The sequence below is a fragment of the Sciurus carolinensis genome, chromosome 4 (genome assembly GCF_902686445.1).
Source record: "Sciurus carolinensis chromosome 4, mSciCar1.2, whole genome shotgun sequence".
NCBI classification, from domain to species: Eukaryota; Metazoa; Chordata; class Mammalia; order Rodentia; family Sciuridae; genus Sciurus; species Sciurus carolinensis.
In genome coordinates, this window is record NC_062216.1 from 110451038 (window position 1) to 110473399 (window position 22362).

At 38.3% G+C, this 22362-nt stretch overlaps 1 protein-coding gene across 1 annotated transcript in view; it reads right to left on the reverse strand.

Annotated features, from left to right (window-relative positions):
• Nucleotides 1–2605: 2605 nt before the first annotated feature.
• Cers5 (ceramide synthase 5) overlaps nt 2606–22362 on the reverse strand; it is a 30451-nt gene continuing 10694 nt past the window's right edge. The window contains 9 exon segments of the mRNA XM_047549858.1: nt 2606–3486; nt 5390–5546; nt 6517–6623; nt 6730–6858; nt 8948–9040; nt 9718–9768; nt 12544–12601; nt 13302–13432; nt 14006–14111. Coding sequence (XP_047405814.1) covers nt 3337–3486; nt 5390–5546; nt 6517–6623; nt 6730–6858; nt 8948–9040; nt 9718–9768; nt 12544–12601; nt 13302–13432; nt 14006–14111 — 982 coding nt within the window. The 3' untranslated portion in view covers nt 2606–3336.

Genomic DNA, 22362 nt, shown 5'->3' on the forward strand with positions numbered 1-22362 from the left:
TTTTTTTTTTTTTTTTTTTTTTTTGCGGTACTGGGGATTTGAACCCAGGGCCTTGTGCTTGCGAGGCAAGCACTCAACCAACTGAGCTATATCCCCACCCCTGCTTTCTCATTTTCTGTACGTGAAGTAGGGTCTTCATTCTCCCAGTTCCCCAGTGCCACTTTGAAGTAGTGACTAGTGACTTCCTTACCCAAGTAGGAAAATGAGTCCTTTTAAAAAAATTGTGGTGCTGAGGATTGAACCCAGGGCCTTGCACATTCTAGGCAAGCAATCTATCACTGTGTTACATTCCCCAACCCTAAAATGTGTCTTTTTTTTTGGGGGGGGGGGGGCGAGAGAGGTGGCCACCGGGGATTGAAGTCAGGCAATTCAACCACTGAGCCACATCCCCACCCCTATTTTGTATCTTATTTAGACACAGGGTCTCACTTTGTTGTTTAGCCCCTTGCTTTTGCAGAGGCTGGCTTTGAATTCACTATCCTCCTGCCTCAGCTTCCTGAGCCACTGGGATTACAGGAATGCACCACCATACCAGGTTCTTTTTTGGTACCAGGGATTGAACCCAGGAGTGCTTAACACTGAGCCACATCCCCAGCCCTTCTGTGGTGCTGAAGGGTCTCATTAAGTTGCTTAGGGCCTCACTAAATTGTTGAGGTTGGCCTTGAACTTGCAATCCTGTCTCTGCCCTCCGAGTCACTGGGGTTATTGGTGTGTGCCACCACATCTGGCTTTATGATAGTCTTGTACCAATAACATTATTCTTGCTCTCTATTCAAACCCTTGTAGCACTCTAGATTTCACTCCTAATCCAACTGTATGCACACAGTTCCTTCTCAAAACAAGATCTAATTCCTGTAATTAATCCTCATTTCAATGCATTCATCTAAGGCAAACTATTATTGGCCTATGCCTATGGGCTAAATGTTTCTTCAACATCTCTTCTAATTATGAAGTCTTGGGTAGTAGTAGTATAGTGGTTAATACAGAGCATGATAGATAGTATAGTGGTTAAAAATACAAATAGGCAAGGCATGGTGGTCCATACCTGTAATCCCAGCTGAGGCAGGAGGATCATAAGTTCTAGGGTTAGCCCGGGCAACTTGACCCTGTCTCAAAATAAAAATGAAAAGGGCTGGGGATGTGACTCTGGTTAAGCACCCCTGAGGGTGGTACCAAAAAAAAAAAAAGGTTTGAGATGTAGCTCAGGGCACTTCTGGGTTCAATCCCTAGTACCACCAAAAAAAAAAAAAAAAAAAAAAAGAATACAGACAATGGGTTGGACTCCTTACTAGCTAATTGACCTCTAGTAGGTTAACCTCTTTTTGTCTCTTCTTTGTCACATGTGAGTATTTAATAATAGTTCCTGGCATATAAGAGCTGTGTTGGCTACCATTAAAAAAAAATATTATGTCACTTGGTTGCATCTTTTGTCAGATTAACTGGACCAAGCAACTCAGACTGTATTAACAAAGCAATTGTTCAAATTCCAGAAGGCAAAAATGCATATCTGACTTTTAAAAGCATTTTCATTCATATTTCACACTAACTAGTCTATTCAACAATATGGCAAGTTGAGGAACTAAACATAGGACCTTTTAGTTTTTCTGATTAGCTCTAGCCACATGACTACTTAGAACTTCATGTTCCCCTTAATAATGCATAGTAAGTCTTTTTAAAATCCAGTCATTCAGTAAGGTTAATAGTGTTAATATCCTTAATAATGTTAATGAACAATAACCTATTTCTTTCAATTTTCATCCATCATCCTGACATGAAGCTCTCCATGTCTTAATGTACAAAAAAGCATCTAGAAACATTTTATAATCTTAATATTCACTAAAAATTAGTCTGGGAGATAAATACTACATTTGGTAATTTTGCCAAAGCCTCCACTAGATAAAAATCTGGATTAGGATGGCTGCTTCTCCATGAGCTATAAGAGAAAACAGAACTAAATGAGAAAACATCTACTCAGACTCATTTATAACAACCTTAAAATGTAACTGGTAGTTTCTGTGGTTAATAAAACAAGAAACATAAATATCTAACTAAAGTTGTCTTAGCTTTGGGACTGAAGGTGTGGCTCAGTCACAGAGCACTTTCCTAGCATGTGCAAGAACCTGAGTTTAATCTCCAGCACCACATAAATAAGCACAGGAAAAAAAGTGTTCTAGCTCTCAACCAAAGCCTTTGTTTTCAATATACATGCTCCCACTTCAGCACTGGAGACTGAACTCGGAGGTACTTTACCACTGAGCTACATCCCCATCCCATTTTATTTATTTTGAGACAGATCTAGCCTTGAACTTTTGACCTTCCTGCCTCAGTCTCCCAAATTGTTGGGATGACAGGTGTGTGCCACAGTGCCCAACTAGTGTATACATGCTTTTATCTGCTCAGCATTGTTCTTGTAATCCATCAAATATGTTAACTTTTTTAAAAAACGAAGCCCTAAAATGAAGGTACATTTGACTTTTCCCAGCATGTACAGAAAGGAAAATTTTGGTGTTCAGTTTCTCTTGACTCAGACCTAAAGATATTATTAATTAGATTATGAATTGAAATTAGTGACAAGAGTCACTAAAAAAGTTGAGACAGAGGAGACTTGAAGCACTTTAATCACAGACAAGTAAACAATAGTATAAAACCGTTAACAGCACACCCAGTGGCTGTTGTCTTCCTCCAGCCCTCTGCTCACCCTCTCCCACCCCACTACCTGTGTACCATTGAGTAAAGAGCAGGGATTCAGCAGTTGTTTGTCCCTGTCATCAGGTGGTAGAAAGGGGATCTAGCTAGGGGCCACAGCAATCCTGGCCCATCCATCCAAAGTTTTCTTTTCTATACAACTTCATCATATGAAATATTTCTGCTCCAAAAGAGGAACAGTGCAGAACCTTGGAGCTGAATGAGGCTGCTTCATTCAGATGGTCTAGGAATTTGGAATCTCAAACCTTGGTCCAAAGTGGAGGAGACGGTCCAGAGAGAGCGTAATTCAAGATGCAGCCAAATCTGGATTGAGGTGAGTTCAAAAGGGACCAGGCAAGTCTGAGGGGACCCAGTCCAGAACTGTGCCCCAGGAGAGAAAACTCATGCATATGCACAAATGCACATGCACAAACACACACACAGAGCAAATAACATTACTGAAAGGACCTGGAGGCTATTAAATACAAAATGGCAGAGTTTCTTTTAAAGTGAAAAATTTGCTTCTTTGATTCTCCTCAATGGCTGGCAGTCCCTGTAGTCACAGGAGTGTAGATGTAGGGAGGCCCAAGAGGAGTAGGTTGCCAGTGGTCCTATAAGTCCATGTGTACTGAAGTTCCCATGCCAACCATCTTATTCTCCAGCCCAGTAGCTTCCTCCCACATGACCATTCACGCAGTTGGCACCATTGCTGGAACTGCTGCCAGAGAGGCTTTTAGTGCAGGTGGTCTCATCTTCTTCCTCTGAGCTGCTCTCCACATCACTGCGATCATCCTTGGATACCTGCATTCAATGGGACCAAAGTCAAGAAAGTGAGGCCAGAACATTTCTTAAGAGAATCGTAAGAATAAACTCAGAGCCCATGCTGGCACACTATTCCCAATCTGGTCTACTCTCTGGTGACAACTGACTCAAAAGTATTATCTGTACCCTGGTTACGAATATAACCAGGTTTGCCTGCTTTCTGGTCTTCTCTTTTTACCTCTGATTGTGTTATTTATAGACTAGAAGCTGCTCTGGTAGAAAGGTGTATGCTTTAGGACCAGTTTAAAAGAACTGACACCATACACTAAGTCCTAGTTTAGGCTTGAGGGAAACTCAAGTCACTTATTCCTCTTCTACTTGGAAGAACAAAGGAGACTGGGTGTGGTGGCACACACTAGAAATCCCAGCAATTCAGGAGGCTGAAGCAAACAGATTCCAAGTCCAAGGCCAGCTTCAGCAACTTAGCAAGACTGTTTCAAAATAAAAAAAGACTGGGGATGTAGCTCGGTGATAGAATACTTGGGTTCAATCCTCAGTACTGGGGAGAAAATAAAAGAAAGAAGAAAAAAATCTGAACCCAGATGACTAATTGATTACCTGATATTTAGAAAACTTCCACAAGAGGGCAGAATGTCTCTAGAATTGAGGTAAAGGGAGGCTCAAAAGACAAAATTAAAAAAAAAAAAAAAAAGTCTGCTCTTGCCTCAATTTAGGAAAAGAATCTGGTAACTTCAGCTCTAGCCAACAATGGCCCCATTAGGTCAGAAGAGAGAGTATGCTCTAAGACAAGCACATGGGAACAGAAAGGACAGCAAGAAGGAAAAGAAATATACTGAGACAGACATGCTTCCCTGAATACTAAAAGCATAGATACACTTACATGCAAGAGATGAAACTGTCCAGTTCCCACCAGGCATAGAAAAAAGGAAGGAGGTGAGAAAAGAGTGGAGAGTACAGAGTCTGGGTCTAATCCTTCTTTGGCAGGTCACCTGGTCAGGAAAGAAAAGCAAGGGAGAAAAGAGATGTTTTGCTAGCTATAGCAAGATGCATAGGCACACTGAGCAAGTTCTAAAACTAATCATAGCCTTAAAGTACAAAGACACAAGAGAGCATACCTAAGTTATATTCCATTTGGCTGTCCCAGAATCAACACTTCCTCTAGCAGAGCCCCTCCCACATGGGATTCTGTATTACTGAAGGCTCTTCACTGTCTGATTACTTAAGCACTTAACAAAATTCATTAAATGGCACCTTTAGGGCTAGGGGTATAGCTTAGTGGTATAGTGCTTACCTAAAATGTACAAGGCCCTGGGTTTGATGCACAGCACCAAAAACAAACAAAATCTTTCTGGCACTTGGCATAAGATGGATGGGTACTAGAAGCACTAAATATCCATTCATTTAAGACCCTTGCCCCACAGAATGGTGGGGTGACACAGATACTTCCTTAATTCCTCATATAAACCACATCTTAAATATTGTCAAAGCATTAACTGGGGTGCTTCTGAACTCCCACACCATACCTAGGTAGTCCAACAATCTGCTTTTACATAGTTTATAACTTGTGATGCTGTTTGTGATTTCCTTAAAAAAAAAAAAAAAAAAGACTCCCATGCTAAAACCAAAAATAGGCAATAGGTAGGTAAGGGACAGGAAATGGTTGAGGCTACCTCAAAACTCTTAACCCTACTTGTCATTTAACAGTCATTCCTAAGGGACAGGAGGAAGGTATTAGATCCTTCTTCCTGCATCTAAGTCACATCTTAAAAGGCTAAACACTCATAGTCAAGGAAAAAACTTTGAAACCCTTAAGTTTTTTTGCTTAGCCTGGTTTGTAACTGGGGTTCATAAGGCTGAATAGAAAGAGAAGGTCTAATGAGTAATACCCATCTTCCTAAAGAAAGAAGCCATCCTTCCTTACCTTTCCTCTGATCAAGGCTTTGAAAGCAATTCGTGCAATTAGGTAGGACCAGATGACATGCAGAACCTGTAGGATCAGGAGAAGGCCATTGAAGAGCCACCAGGAAGGATAGGGCCCAATCATTTCCCAACTCTCAAAGAGGGTTGTGTTCAGAATCCTAGAAAAGGGAGACCAACAGTTAAGATTCTAGAGTCAAAGCCAGGTAGACAAGGATGAAGCTGAGTTCCCTGGTAGAGCCCCATATTTCTTTTTCAGGCCTTGTATTAGTTGAAAATTCAAAGATATTCAACCATAGTAAGAAAAGAATAAAGAAACAGGGGTCATGAGACATAAACCTCAGGAACTGATGGAATATGTTACACTATTAATTATTTAAAATATGCACAGTTTCACAAAATTGGGACAGTAGTCAGACTATCATCTTAGGAATTATTTAGATCCTCGGGCACAGAGTACAGACCAAGCAAACTCTTCAACTCAGTCACTGACTGTGCACCACAGGGTAGTAAGTGTAGAAGTGAAATAGGGCTGTGTGTGGTGGTGCATGCCTGTAATCCTAGCGGCTTGGGAGGCTAAGGCAGGAGGATCACAAGTTCAAAGCCAGACTCAGCAACTTAGCAAGAACTTGTCTCAAAACAACAAACAAACAAACAAAGGATTGGGGATATAGCTCAGTGGTTAAAGACCCTAGGTTTAATCCCCAGTATATCCTCCATCCCCAGAATAAAGAAGTGAAGTGGGTATATATGCACACGTGCATTTGTTGATCAGTATGTGGAAAAGGGTGTAGAGTAGGAACATAAACAAGAGCCTAAAATTTCTGTAATCAGTGCAAAAGAAGGCAAAGGAATTATTTAAGCAAAAGATGAACATTATTATATGGAAATGAGTAAGGAAAGCCAAAGTCAAATGACTTGTACACTCTGAGTCTAGATAACCTCAACAGAAATATTGTGTAAGGCAGCTGAGGTTCTGTGAGGGACCATAAATGATTATTAGCTTAGAGGTCAAGGAAAAGGCAGGGTGATAGGATTCATAATGTTCTATTGGTAAGAATAGAATATAAAAACTGAATTAGCAAAAAGGTATCATTAGCTACATACCTACCACCACTCCATTGCACTTACCAAAATGGATAGATTCCTAAACGAGTTACCATAAAAACAGCACTGAAGATCACAAAAAGGGTGTCACAGAGTCGCTGATACTTGGCATAATTGGCCAGCTTGGCAGCCTGGAAAATGGAAGGTAATAATTGAGTTGGGGAAAAAAGTTAGTTCTCACATAAAAAGAAGGAAAGACAAAGAAGAAAGATGAAAAAAGAGCGATTGGACTCTTACTTCCAGCAAGAAGTCTGAGGCATCATGTAGACACAGGACCAGAGTTCCCACCCGAACCATGTTGTTGATATAGGAGAAGGTGATAAGCCCGATGGTGGCCAAATGATGCACAAACATGATCAGGAAGTCCTAGCAAGGAAATAAAAGATGCAGGTGAAGACAAGGCTGTAGAAATACTACCAACTCCATGCCCTGCATTATTCTCTGAGGATCTTAGCCCATTGCTTAAATGTTCCATGCTGCTTAGACTTTACTTAGGGAGTTGCCTAGCATTTTACCCCAACATTCCCTGTATCAGTAACTGATCAGTCTTCATTAATACAGCTTGAAGCACAGGAAAAAGCATGGGTGATGACACTTGGGAGTAATTTCCCAAGAGGCAATGGGACATTCAAAGCCTTAGATATTCCTAAAATTTTTCTGCTATAATGAAAGACATTTCAAACAAAGGACCTAGCAGAAAGGAAAGATTTGTGGAGAGGCAAAGCTAAACTCTTCCAAAAAGTTTCAGAGAAATACTTATTATCTGAGCAAGCCATCTTACTACAAGCACTTCCTGCTTTCAGATTTAAGGCTTTAATTTCCTCTTGTATTCAAATGCCAAGGTTGTACCTGGAGAAATCTTTAAATACTTAAGTTATCAGACATATCTATTAAATACTTCTTAGCCTAGTGATGGGGGGAGGGTGGGAGAAGGCAGGTGAATTTGGGTCAGAGAAACAAGGATGAAGTCTGTGCTCTCTACAAAGATACAATGGTATTAATGAGGTTCTAGTTCTCGAGCTGAGTAATGGGTTCAAAGTAGTCTATTTTGTTTTAAAACATGTATTTTGCTGGGCATGGTTGCACACACCTGTAATCCCAGTGGCTTGGGAGGCTGAGGCAGGAGGACCATAAATTCAAGGCTAGCTTCAGCAACTTAGCAAGGCCCTAAGCAACTTAGAGAGACCCTGTTTCAAAATAAAAAAAAAAAGGCTAGGGATGTGACTCAGAGATAAAACACCCCCTGGGTTCAATCTTGGGTATGGCAGATAGATAGACAGACAGATAGATTAATCTATCAAACTTATATTTCAAGCTTCTGTGTTAGACAACACTAACAATCCAGATTAGTTCAATCTAGCCCCATAAAAGTATAGAAACCTGATACTCAATTCCAATGCCTTTCATTTTCCTAGGTCCACTTATTAAAATTTTAATAAGTGACACACAAAAAATTTGAAATACATACAAGTTTTAAAACAGATCATATACTTCTGACCCATCACCCAATTCAAGAGCTAGAACTTCATTAATATTAATGTATCTGTGAGAATAGCACAGACTCTTCATCTAAGTTTGAAATTCTATCCCTCAACCCCATCCTCAGGTGACTAAACCCAAGGGTGCTTTACCACTGAATATATCCTTGATCCTTTTAATTTTATTCTGAGACAGTGTCTTTTTAGGTTTCCAAGGCTAGCTTTAAATTTGTGAGTCTTTTTTTTTGTGAGGGTACTACCAGGGATGGAACCCAGGGGTGCTTAACCACTGGGGCACATTCCTAGCCCCCAACCCTCCCCTAGAGCCCCACTAAATTGCTAAGGATGGTCTTGAACTTGTGATCCTCCTGTCTCAGACTATCAAACCACTGGGATTATAGACATGCATCACCATGCCTAGCACGTCTCTTTACTCAACTTTCCAAGTAGCTGGGATTACAGGTGTATGCCACCATGTTCAGCTGTCAAATCACTTTTCTGAATCTTTGTTTCCTAAACAATAGCAGGACAAAGAGTAAACTAAATCATGTAAAACCCATTCCAGTTTTATTCTTTGATTAAGTGCAGTAACCAAAAAGGGAGAACAGACAGACTGTGTGATAAGTGTCTCTAATGCCAAAAAACCCAGGTCCAACATTTTTGGAATTGAGCCTTTTTATGAATCAGGCCTTCATATCTCCAAGTTCTAACTAATTTCCTGAGTTTCAGACATGTAAGAATGTGGAAGAATAAGAGTATGCTCCTTAGTCAGTTAACTATTCTCATCCTGGGCTACCCTGAATGTCTTCAATATATCTCATCATTAAGTCTCATTTCTGGGAATATTATAAAGAGTTAACACTCCCATCACACCTACTTTCACCCTTTTTTGTGGTACCAGTCAGGGAAGAAGAGAATCTATCACAATGGCAGTAATGATAGCTGCTAAAAAGGAGTTGAGGGAACCAAGTTCTCACCTTTCTTTTGATGTCTGTAAATTGAGAAAACATAAGAGACCAATAGAAGGCCAATTCCATGATGTAATAGTAGTAAAGCTCTCTTGTGAGAGGCTGGAAGAGAGAAAGTAGTAGTTAGAATACCAGCTAGTTAAAGGTACATTCCATCTCTTTAACTTTCTCTATCTTGGAGGATCAATACCCCAAATTACTTGACATATTTTTTCTTATTGAAGAAAGATCTGCAATAGCTCAAAGTCTTTGGTTGTGTAAAGACCTGAACCTCTTCCTTCTGCCCCTCCACATATACATCTTTAGCTATTATCTTTTAGAGATGAGACAAGGTTAACACATACTATAACACAATCAAATGACTATGCCTAGAATTCTGGGTAATTACTGTTTTTTTCACAGGATTAAATATACTCAGATCTTTCCTTCTTCCACCCCTGACACTTTTATAGTACAGATTAAAACCAACATGCTCTTAAGGATATTCCAAGTTGTCTGAAGCTGAAAGCACCTCATTAAGTGCCAGTGTACCTGCTTTTCCTTCCAGTCCAACTTGGGTAAATTTAATGTGGAAACTGGAATAAAGAGCTCACTAGATTTCACTGCTACCGTGATGCCCCTCAAATGGACAACCTGAATATATGACTCAAAGGGACTCAGTATCTAATCAATCAAGAATATCAAGGAAATGTGTCACCTGTCCTAGGAATGACAATGCACTCTTACCCACCCTGCCTTACACACATACAATGCTCAACTTGAAATGGTTCAGACCCTACCTGATATGGATAGCTATGCCAGCACTGTCGGGTGTCCCAGAACCAAGGTGACTAAGAAAAAACAGATAATCCAGGTTAGTGTTCAGAGGATTCTCACCCAGCTTGTCTCAAGGTCTACCCTATATAATCCCTTTTTCTGTGGGCTAGGGGCAAAAGACAGATTTTAGGAATCCTTAAAAGGACCAATAAGTGGATAGATTTTTCTTTACAAGAAAGTATTATAAATTGAAAAATTAGGCTTTGTGATGGTAATAACTGCAGGAAGAGCTCTAGGACAGCTTTAGGAAATATCACCACCTGGGATATAGGAAAGAGGGAGTCAGGAAGATAATAATTCCATTGAATAACCAAGAGAGATCTACATGCTAGGTTCAAAAGTCAAAAGTAATCATCTCTGATGAAGTTACAATTACATACATTAAAGAGTTTGTCCATTTCATCTATGCTGTTGAAGTTATTACCATAAAATTATTTATAATACTATCTCATTATCCTTTCAATAATGTCTATAGAGCTCAGCTCAGTGGTAGAGTGCTTGCCTAGCATGTGTGAGGCTAGGTTTGATCCTCAGCACCACATAAAAATAAATAAATAAATAAAATAAAGGTATTGTGTCCATCTAAAACTAAAAAAATTTTTTAAAAAGTCTATAGGTGCTGGGGGCTGTGCCAGCCAGGACGGCACCTGATCACATCAGCAGTGAAGAGGTTAATTAGCATAAGCGCACTTAGGTGATTTATCACTGGCCGTATTCAGTTAAGTCCACGCCCACAAACGCATGCACAGGTGTTCCCCAGCGGCCTGCTCCTTTTGACCCTTGCCTGATTGCAACTGGTGGGGCCTCACTCTGCCTCCTGGAGGGAATATAAGTGGGCGGTGGGCGGGGGCTCAAAAGAAAGGAGCAAAAGTAAGGCACCGACAGTAAGAGCAGCAGCTAGCAGATAGAAGCGGAGTAGAAGCCACCAGCAGAAAGGAAGAAGAAGTGGCAAGCAGATAGAAGCAGCAAGTAGGGGCAGTGGCGGAAGGCAGATCGCAGAGCAGAGAATTGAGAACACACCTCTAGATCACAGATAGGCAGATCGCAGTATGCAGGACGCATCACTAAGAAAGTGTAGTCTCTCTCTCTTAAGCAAAGTCTCTCTCTCTCTAAGAAAAGCCTTTCTTCCTCAATAGCCCAGGGAACAAGCGAATAAGCGAGAAAGCAGCGCACTAAAAGAAAGATAGAAGCAGTTGTTTCCAGTCCACTACCAATAAAGACCCGCGCAAATTGTTGCTGCAGGCGGTGACAAATACCCGTGGATTTGGCACCGCAAAGAGCCAGTGACATATAGGCCCTGTAGTAACAACCCCACTCCATATTGATAATTTCTATTTTCTCCTTTTTCCTTTAGAAGTTTATCAATTTTATTCATTGTTTGTTTAATGACTATTTCATTTCTTTTGTTTTTCTATTCTTCTTGTGCCAGGGATCAAACCCAGAGTCTTGTACAAGCTAGGCAAATGCTCTATCTCTAAGGTATATCTCCAGTCTATACTTTTTATTATCTCCTTCCTTTAACTTTGTTCTTTCTGTAGATTCTAAGTAGAAAATCAGCTCATTAACTTTAAACCTTTTGTCTTCTCAAATATATACATTTAAAGCTATAAATATCAAAGAATGCATGAGATGTATCCCACAAATTCTGGTATGTTGGTATGTTCAGTGCAATTCAATTATGAGTATTTTCTTCCTCCCTCCCTTCCTCACTTCTTTCTTTCTTTTAACTGGTGACTGAATTCAGGGTTTTATACATGCCAGGTGAGTGCTCTACCACTGAGTTACATTCCCAGTTCTATTTATTTTATTTATTTATTTATTTATTGAGACAGGGTTTTGCTAAATTGTCTAGGCTAGCCTTGAGCATGTAATCCTCCTGCATCAGCCTCCTGAGTAAGTGGAATTATAGGTGTGTGCCTTGTGCATGGCTCAAAATATTGTCTAACTTTCCTTGTGATTTCTTATTGGCTCCATGGGTTATTAAGAAGTTATTTAACTTTCAAATATTTTCAATGTATCACATTGTAATTTATTTCTAATTTAATTCTGCTATGATCAGAGAACATATTCTGTAAGACCAAATTTTGAAATTCACTGAGACTTATGGCGCAGAATCTATCATCTTAGCAGTTTCATGTGTACTTGAAAATTACACGATTCTTCAGTTGCTGATGTAGTGTTCCACTATCAATAAGGTGAAATTTGTTGATCATATTGTTCATATCTTTTATATGCTTAGTGACTTTTTTTGTTTAATGATTTAGTCAATTACTGAAATCTCCAACTATGACTGTGTTTGTCTGCTACCTCCCTTTGGTTCTGCCATTTTTGCTTCATCTGTTTTGAAGACTCATATTATCTGAAGAAAAATACTGTAGTACAAGGGAAAAAACATGTAATCAGGAATCAAAAAAGCCTGAAATTCCTTTGATAATTAACTAGAAAGCAGGAAAAATGTCTATCTCATCAGTTTTAAAGAATTATTGATTGCCTTCCTCAGAAGAGGATTATTGTCAGCAGCCTTGCAAAAACAATTCTTATCTATTTATTACTATTATTATTAGTATTATTTAGGAGAGAAATAGTAAGTCCTGATATTAGAGAAAGGGAAACCCAGACAGAAGGCAATTTATTAGTATAAACTTATTTATTAGCATATAAAGTGGGACTATGGGCATCACAGATATAAACTAAGGGAAAAATAAAGGACTAAAGATATTTAGCTCTTATCTCCAGAGATCTAAGCATGATTAGAACCCAATCAAAGACCAGAGAAAGTTTAGACTCACCGACCAGAGAAATCTAATTCCATAGCAGAATACACACAAATAAAAAGTGAATCTCCACCTGGATGGGCAAAGAGTAGAGGTTAGACAAATGTCTATCCAAAACAAAGTCTTTGAAGCTAGGGAAATCAAAATAACATATCTGGGGATAAGACAATTACTGGTGAGAAGTAGGATATGTTTCCAAAATAGGAACAAGTACTCTTTACCTAGAAAGCCAAAGATAATCCTCTTCCAGTCTTTGTTTAAAATAGATTTTTCACAAGTACATAATGACTGCAATCAACTTTTCTTGCATATCTTATTCCCTCAAGATAGTGCCTACTTTTTTTCATTGTATGACAGTGACTAATACACTGCTGTTTCTAGAAACATCCAGTGAACTCAAGTATAATATTTTTCAGAAAAGGAATACTTCTCATGAAAATGTCAATTTAGAGAAAACTGGTACCATCTTTATCAAGGTATACAGGGGTGTGCATATACCTACCTACATAAGTGCAGTTATAGGAATTAACTCCTACTCTATTTGGAAAAGAACAAACAACAACAACAACAACAAAACACACCTAGCTTAGTGACAAAAAACTAAGGGTGACCAGTTTTCCAGTTCCTTTCTTTCCTATTTATAATAGATTAAATAGCCTTCCACATCCATCAACTGTTATCCTGATAATAGAAATAATTTTCCAAAAAGAAAACCTCAGTCCGTTTGTATCCCCATCCTCCTTCTCATTTCCTACCTCCCTCTGCACACCTACATGCTCTCACAGAATTTAGTGAGCGTTGGAGGTTTGTCCTGATTCCTCCGACGGCGAAACCAGTATTGGATTTTTCGGACATCCCAGTCCAGTTGCTTTGACAGGCCCTCCAGCCTTTTCTCGTCAGGATACTGTAGATGTACGATCAGAGTCAGAATACTCCTTTCTCCTCAAACCCCTCATTAAATCCCTTTGACTAGCTGAGTGGCATAGGGATGATACACAGTGGCTGGTAGTCTTTCTAGGTTTCACCCCAAAATAATTTTTTAGTAAAAAATTCTATCTCACACATTAAGGACCTTTACTGCTCACCCATATATATTTTATATATTTGTTTGGTCTTCTAACTCAGGCTGAGTAAAAGAGGGCATTAAAAACCCAAACTACAAAGTTGATTAGAACTGTTCCCACCTTGATCATGCTACTAGGCAATGCCAAAAACTGAAGCAAGGAAAACAAAATAAGAACAGTGTATCTAGGATAAGAGGGATGGAGGTGACTGCTAGGTCTAAAACACAAAGATGTGTAAACTGGACCTTTGTAAGGACCCTAAATGAAAGGTATTTACCCAAAGGGCTGAAGTTATTCTTACAGGTATACAGACTATTCAGAAGTGAAAAATCATCCCATCCTATTCTTATCCCTCTTACATGTTTTCTAGATCAACACTTCATGTGAATTTTCCTGTTTCTTGGCTTACTTACCTTGGTAATAGAAAGGAACACTTCTTCAAGGATGGCATTGGATTGGGCCAGACGAGGAATACTGTCCTCAATGCCAACATGGAGAGCACAGGGTTTGGCAATAAACCTGTAATGGAGAAAATCCAAAGACCAATTCTAAATATGGTTAGCTAAGCATGAAGAAAAGATGCTGATTAGTAGATAAATCATAGGAAAAAGGGGAAACACATGAGGCTGGGAGCCAGAACATTTTTATTTGGTCCTGGATTCTGCCACTGACTCACTTGAAAAGAGACCTATTTAAGAAATGCTGGGACATATAACCCTCTTTTCATTTTTTCTCTGGTTCTCTTTATCACATCTTGAGCTTTAGAGTCAGGCATACCTGGATCATATCACTACCACTTATTACATATATGAATGTAGGAAAGTTATTTAATCTCTGCAAGCCTCAGTTTTTTTCTCTATAATATCAACATCCTTGCTACTCAATACATTGTCTACAGACCAACAACCATTATCGGCATTTTCCTGGAAGCTTTTTAAAAATGAAGAATGCTATCCCAGACTCTGAATTTTATCAAAACCTCCAAGGGATTCATATGCCCATTAAAATGTGAGAAGCACTGATCTATTTCACAAGAAACTTAAAAAGTGTTCAATGAGATAATGTACATGAACAACTTACAACTTGGCACAAGGGAAGTGTTTAATAAATGGTAATTTTCCTTAGATCAAGAAGGGCTGGGGTTGTAGCTCAGCACCACATATAAATAAATAAAAATAAAGGTTCATACACACACACACACACACACACACACACACACACATATATAAAAGAAGGGCTGGGATGAAGCTCAGGGGTTGAGTGTGTGCTTCACATGTTGAGGCCTAGCACGGGATGGCAGAGGTTTTCTTGTTGTTTTGTTGTTTTATTGTTGTTTGTGTCTTTTTATTTTTTTGGTTCTAGGGATTGAATCCAAAGTCTCACACATACTAAGCAGGTTATGCCACAGTCTTAGTTCTATTGGAAAACGGAACTGAGACTGAGCTATTCCTAAATAGAGATATCCTGAGTCATGGTCATCTTCCAGCCTAATCAAAAGGTTATGGAAATACTTAAAACTTTCAGGAGTCCTGAAAAAAGAAATCAGGAAGATAAGAAGGGTGAGAAGGAAATTACCCCTTAATATTTGATTCTTATCCCAGATCTACCACTAATAAATCATATAAATTGGGTTACATCATTTAATCTACTGGATTTAAACCAGGCACTATAATCCCAACTACTTGGGAGACTGCAGATAGGTCAAAAGTTTGAAGTCATCCTGGGTAACTTAGCAAGACCCTGTTTCTCAAAATTTTAGAAAAAGGCTCGGGGTGCACCTCAGAAACAGAATGCCCCGGGTTCAATCCCTAGTAATACAAAACATGAAACAAAACAAAAAGCTTCTTGGGTCTGTTTCATCTTTAGAAAGAAGGGTTAACAGATGATTTCTAAGATTTTTTTTCCTACATGTAAGATTCTATGATGTTATCATTCAGTTGCAATTAATTTCTAACTTTGAGACCTTTGAAAATTGAGGAACTGTTTCTTTGTTCTTCAAGAAAGGTCTCACACTTCCCCACACCAGGGGTTTTTGTGTATCAGCTCTCAGAAAAGCTCTATTTAGCCTGAGTATATATCAAAACCAGTTTTAAATGGAGATTGTACAAGCAGAGATACAGCTACAATTGAATAAATGAAAAACTGTGGATACTATAGCTAAAACAAAAACAAAAGTTTTAGCTCTCTTAGCATTTTAGGAAATTCCATGATGAAAATATGACTGGGAGGTATAAGATGGGGTGCCCTTGAACTATTTTTTTTGAACTGCATTTGAAACCAGAATTTATTATCCTAAAGGGAGGAATTTTTGAGAATAAGGAACTTTATTATCTACCTCTTATTACCAACATTTTTAAGTCTTAGGGAAACATTTATTCAAAGCACAAAATTAGCCATATCTGTAACCAGTTCTCTTTTTCACAGGTGGCAAAAAAATTCCATTCAAAGGCCAAAGTTAGTAGTCCCTTAATTTATATTTGCTGATATATACTATTCTGTGCACCAATTATTTTTAATCCACCACTTATGTTTAAACTTCTTGTACAGATAGATAAAAGTCTTTTGTATTTACCAAGGTTCTGTGCTCAGCAGTTGCTCAGTAACTATGAAGTGACAGGTCTAGAGAAACCCACTCTTTTTTTTTTTTTTTTGGGGGGGGGGTGCTGGGGATCGAACCCAGGGCCTTGTGCTTACAAGGCAAGCACTCTACCGACTGAGCTATCTCCCCAGCCCTGAGAAACCCACTCTTAATCAACTGAAGCTTAGTTTGCATCCAGAATTAACCAGCATTCAGAAGAGTAACTAAGGCAGTCCTTTTTTTGTTGTTGAATTGGTTGCTATATTAGAGATACAAAGAACTATATCAATTATCTCGGGTTGGGGAGATAGCTCAGTCAGTAGAGTACTTGCCTTGCAAGCACAAGGCCCTGGGTTTGATCCCCAGCACCAAAAAAAAAAAAAAAAAAGGGGGGGGGAACTATATCAACTGTCTCTTCCCATTGACAAAACTGTAGGAAGATCCAGATGCAGAATACAGCCTTTCCAATTCCTAATCTTACCCCCAGCCCAGGCCTCTTCTTCAATCCAGAGGCAATCAGGTGATTAAAGTTTAGGATCTTACTCCAATTAGAATGGCTATTATCAAGAACACAAACAATAATAGATGGTGTGGATGTGGGGAAAAAGGCATACTTCTACATTGCTGGTGGAGTTGAAAATTGATGCAGCCACTCTGGAAAGCAGTATGGAGATTCCTCAGAAAACTTGGAATGGACCCATCTTTTGAACCAGTTATCCCACTCCTCAATTTATACCCAAAGAACTTAAAATCAGCATACTACAGTGATACAGCCACATCAATGTTTATAGCAGCTCAATTCACAATAGCTAGATTGTGGAACCAACTTAGATGCCCTTCAATTGATGAAAAGATAAAGAAACTGTGGTATATATACACAATGGAATATTATTCAGTCATAAAGAAGAATAACATTATGGCATTTGCAGATAAATGCATGGAATTGGAGAATATCATGCTAAGTAAAATAAGCCAATCCTAAAAAACCAAAGGCTGAATATTTTCCCTGATAAATGGATGATGATACATAATGGGGGTGGGAGCGTGGGGGGTGACAGAAAAATGGAGAAACTTTAGATTACATAGCAGGAAATGAGAAGGGGAGGGGGCAGGGGTATGAAAGATGGTGGCATGAGACAGACATTGTTACCCTATGTACATGTATGATTACATGAATGGTAAGAATCTACATGGTGCACAACCATAGAAACGAAAAGTTGTACCCCATTTGTGTACAATGAATCAAAATGCAGTCTGTAAAAATAAATAAAATTTAAAAAATAAGGTTTAGAACTTAAGAGTTAGAAAGATATACCAGCTGAAAGATCTTGTGAAAATCACATTCCTAGGCAATGGGGATAACATCTCACAATGTTATTTATTTTTGTACCACTGACAACAGAACCTACAGACACTCTACCACCAAGCTACATCCCCAGTCATTTTATTTTTTATTGAGACAGGGCCTTGCTCGTTACCCAGACTAGGTAACTTGAACTTGTGAGCCTCCTGCCTCAACCTCCCAAGCAGTTGGGTTTACAGGCATGCACCACTGCGTCATGCCATCACAGGGTTACTTTAAAAATGAAATGACAATGATGTATGTCTAGTCCAGTACTTGATACTTAGTAAGTAAACAGTAGTAAACAGTAGCTATGGCAGGGGGTGTAGCTCAGGGATATAGCGCTTGCCTCGCATGCTCAAGGACTTGGGCTCAATCCCCAGAACTGAGGGAGAAAAAAAAAACTTTTATTATTTTCAGTAGGAACAGATATCTCAGTCTGGGTACTCACTGATACTTTCAGCAGGTGACAAGGAACCCTCTTTGATATTACAAGTACAGGTCTATACCCTCCTTACATGAGTGAAGTCTCCATTTTTATCATTATTTCTATCTGGACCTTGGAGTACACTTTAATATTCTAGAGTTGTGTTATTAGCTCACATTCTGGCCTCATTAGTTCACAGAATTCAGTGAAAAACATGAAGCTGCTGACATATGGTTTCAGCTGAATGCACCCTAAAAACATTTATTTGACAAATACTTATTGAGCACCTATTTTGTGCTATAACATGAAGCTTTACGATCTTTTCAAAGGACTTGTGACTGGAAAACAATTTTTAGAAATTTCTGATAAAAAATTAAACACATAGATTTAGTTACTCATTTAATGAATTACCTTAATGAAGAAAGTAAAATTTGAAACCACTCTTTTCCTTCTATGTTTCCCTGAAATCAGAACTTTTACAAAAAAAAAAAAAATCATTCTACATCATACAAAAGGCTGGTATTTGGTATAACCTATGAAGTAGGTATCTAGGCTGGTCAAATTCCTGACAAAGAGCCTGGCATTAATTCTTTTTATTAAACCAGCATTTCTCAAAGTATGGTCTAAAGATCCCTGAGGGATCTTGACCTTCAATGCAAGGTCAAAACTATTAAAACTATTTTCATAATAATTCTAAAATTTTATTTTTTTCTCATTCTCAAATTAGTGCTGTGGAGTTTTCCACAGATTACATGACATCTCTCAACAGTCTGAATGCAAGAGCTGACATGAGAACGTAACTGCCAGATATTAAAGAGATTTACAAAAATGTTAATTGATGTTACTCTTCTTATTTTGGAAAATAGTTATTTTTTCATAAAATGTTATACTACCATATAATTAGTTCATTATTATATTTAAATGAAATAAATATATATTAAATTTTTCATTTTAATTTATAAAGCAATTAGATATTTCCACATAAACAAAAATTCTTTGGGATAACTGATAATCTTTTAAGGTTGTAAAGAGTCTTAAGATCATAGTTTGAAAACTGTGTCTGATAACATCTGAGAAATCCAACATATCTTGTGATTTTTTTCCCTTTAAATCTGCTGCCCAATTTTTAAAATAATTTGTCAGAGAAATCTTCCCTTTGCTGGTAGGTCTGAATAAGTAGGCATTTAGTGGCCTATGAAAGCTATTTCTTTCCACCTGCTACTTCAGAACATGAATTTAATAGTTCAACATGTAGGTAATACACTTGTCCTGCTTTGTAGAGATCATTTCATTCTAACTTTTCCCTGCTCCCTTAATACAGGGCAATAGCTTTGAATTTGCACTGGCTTTGAACCTGCAATCCTCCTGCCTCAGCCTCCTGGATTACAGGTATGCACCACCTTGTCCAGCTATCAATTCTATCTTTGTGACTTGTTGCAACATCACTGAAGGACATGAATTATATACAAATTTGAAAGTCCAGATCAGTCAGGCACCATGCTGCACCCCTAAAATCCCAGTAATTTAGGAGGCTGACATAGGAGGAGTGCAGGTTTGAGGTCAGTCTCAGCAAGCTAGTGAGGTCTACAGCAATTTAGTAAGATCCTGTATATAAATAAATAAATACATAAAAACATAAGGCTGGGCGTGTAGTTCAGTGGTGAAGTGCCTGAGTTCAATCCCTATACCAAAAATGCAAAAATCTACATCAAATTTCTTAATTGGTGTATCATGGTAAACAATACAAATGGGCTACAGTTATGCTAAGATATTGATTTGGCTCTCAGGGTAACACATGGGGCCTGGGGTAGCTTGAGAAACTACATTAACTATACTGCCTCAACCAAGGAGAATAAGATAAGCATCTTGGAGTAATAGATAAGTTTTGTGTATGCTGACCTTGAAGTACCTATGGGATATTGAAGCGGAACTAAGAGACAAATAAATTTGAAAAATATCGTTATGTGTATATATGTATAATGCATATCTATTCATACATACATATATTTTTTCATGGAGCAGGGAAAGGGAGAATATGTTTAAATAGGAATGAATGAGGATTTAAGTGGTAGTTAAATTTGTAGGTGTGGATATGATTACCCCAAAAAAAGTAATGTAAACTTAAGAATTGAGGTGATAACCCTGGTAAATACCAGCATAAAAAGTGAATTCAGGGAAGAGAAGGCCAGAGGTGAAGTTGCATCAAAAAGGGCAGAGATTGCTTAAGTCAAAGATTTCAGTATCCAGTAGATTTGGTAATTTGGAAATACATGGAAATAGCTAAGATTCTCAAGAATCTGGGATAAGAAGAAAAGGGACTACCTTCAACGTCCTGCAACAGAACCACTAGATCTAAAGTTAATCACATCAAAAATGAAATCTCTCTGGGCCTTGGAGCTATTCTCTCCCACCCCATATATAATTTTTAAAATTATTTTTTAGTTGTAGATGGATATGACACCTTTATTTTGTTTATTTATTTTTATGTGGTGCTGAGGATCAAACCCAGTGCCTCACACATGCCAGGCAATTGCTCTATCACTGAGCCACAACCCCAGCCCCCACCCCATATTTTTTTTTATTTTTCATAATTTTAGTTTCAACTTTTTTTTTTTTTGGTGCTGGGGATCGAACCCAGGGCCTTGTGCATGCAAGGCAAGCACTCTACCGACTGAGCTACCTCCCCAGTCCTAGTTTCAACTTTTAATTTTTATTTTACAGACTGCATTTTTATTCATTGTACACAAATGAGGTACAACATTTTCACTTCTATGGCTGTACACAATGTAGATTCACAACATTCAGGTAATCATACATGTACAGAGGGTAATAATGTCTGTCTCAGTCCACTATCTTTCCTCCCCCCACGACCCCACCCCATATTTTTTAATTGATGCTTTATAATTGTATACAAAAGTGAGATTCATTATTATATATTAGTACGTACACATGGTGTACAAAAATAATTTGGCCAATATCATTTTCCCTTTCCCTTCCCTCTTCCATCCCTTTCCTTTACTCTACTGATCTCCCTTTAATATTCATGAGATTCCCCATCATACTTTTCCTTTTTTCTCTTCAGCTTCCACAGAAACATACTCCATTCTTTTTTTTTTCCTGAGGCACTGGGTATTTAACCTCACTAAATTGCTGAAGCTGGCCTTGAACTTGAGTTCCTCCTGCCTCAGCCTCCCAAGTAGCTAGGATTACAGACATGTACCACTACATCCTCTTCTTGATCAGAAATTTCATTTTATTTATCTATTTTTTTCTAATATCTTCAGGCTCACTCTCAACTTGTTCCTTCTCATCATATTTTAAACACGTTCAAGTTTTTCCCATCTTAAAACAGCTCTCCCTGTCCTTAGCACCCTCCGGCTTTCTCTCACTGAAAAACTAAAGTTCTTAAAAAGTTGTTCTTTCCTCATGATTTCTCTTCAACTCTCACTCATTTCTCAACTCTCTGACCTCTCTGTTTATGTCCCTATACTTTGCTGAAGTTGCTTTTGCCAAAGTCATCAATGACCTACTTATTGTGAAACCAAATGAATGTTTTTTAGTCTTATATCTTGACTTTTCCACAGCATCCCTTTTGAAGGCTTTTTTCCTCTTGGCTTCCTTACTGCCATTCTTTCCCTAGTCTTCTCTACCATTTAGGAAGAACTATACTGTCTGGTACATACGCACTATTAACTGAGTCACCTAAGACACGTTACTTTCTCTGCACTTAACTTTTCTGTAAAATGAGAATAATAGCAACCTACCTCACTTAATTATTATGATTCAATGTTTAGAACTTAGAACAGTACCTAGGACAAAGCAAACACTTATTAAATGCTAAGTACTGGTATTATCAAATACTATGTGGTTATCTTATGTCTTATGTTATCTTCCTTCTGCCTTTTCCTAAAGCATGATGATTCCTTAGCATTCTTTTTAGGTACTCTACACACTCACCCTTGGTAATCTCATTCAATTAAAGCAGAGGACCTCAAAATATAGTTTGCAAATCTCAGAGGTTCCCTGAACACACAAACTTTATAATAATATGAAGACATTATTTGTTTTTTTCACTGTGATGACATTTGCAATGATGAAGCAAAGCAAGGGTAGATTAAATTTACAGCACCTTAGCCCCATCAAGGCAGTGGCACCAAACTATACTAGTAGTTATTGTACTGCTATGTCCTCTCAATTTAAAAAATGCCTGGGGTGGATGTGTAACTCGGTGGTAAAGCACATGCTTAGCATGCGTGAGGTTCTGGGTTTAGTCCCTACACACACACAAAACCTATTTTGCATAAAATGTCCTTGACGAAGGGACACAGATTTTCAACTATATGAAATCTTGACCCTTGAGTATATTTTTTAAAAGTATTCTGTGATAAAATAAATGATAAACAAAGTACTTCTATATACCAAA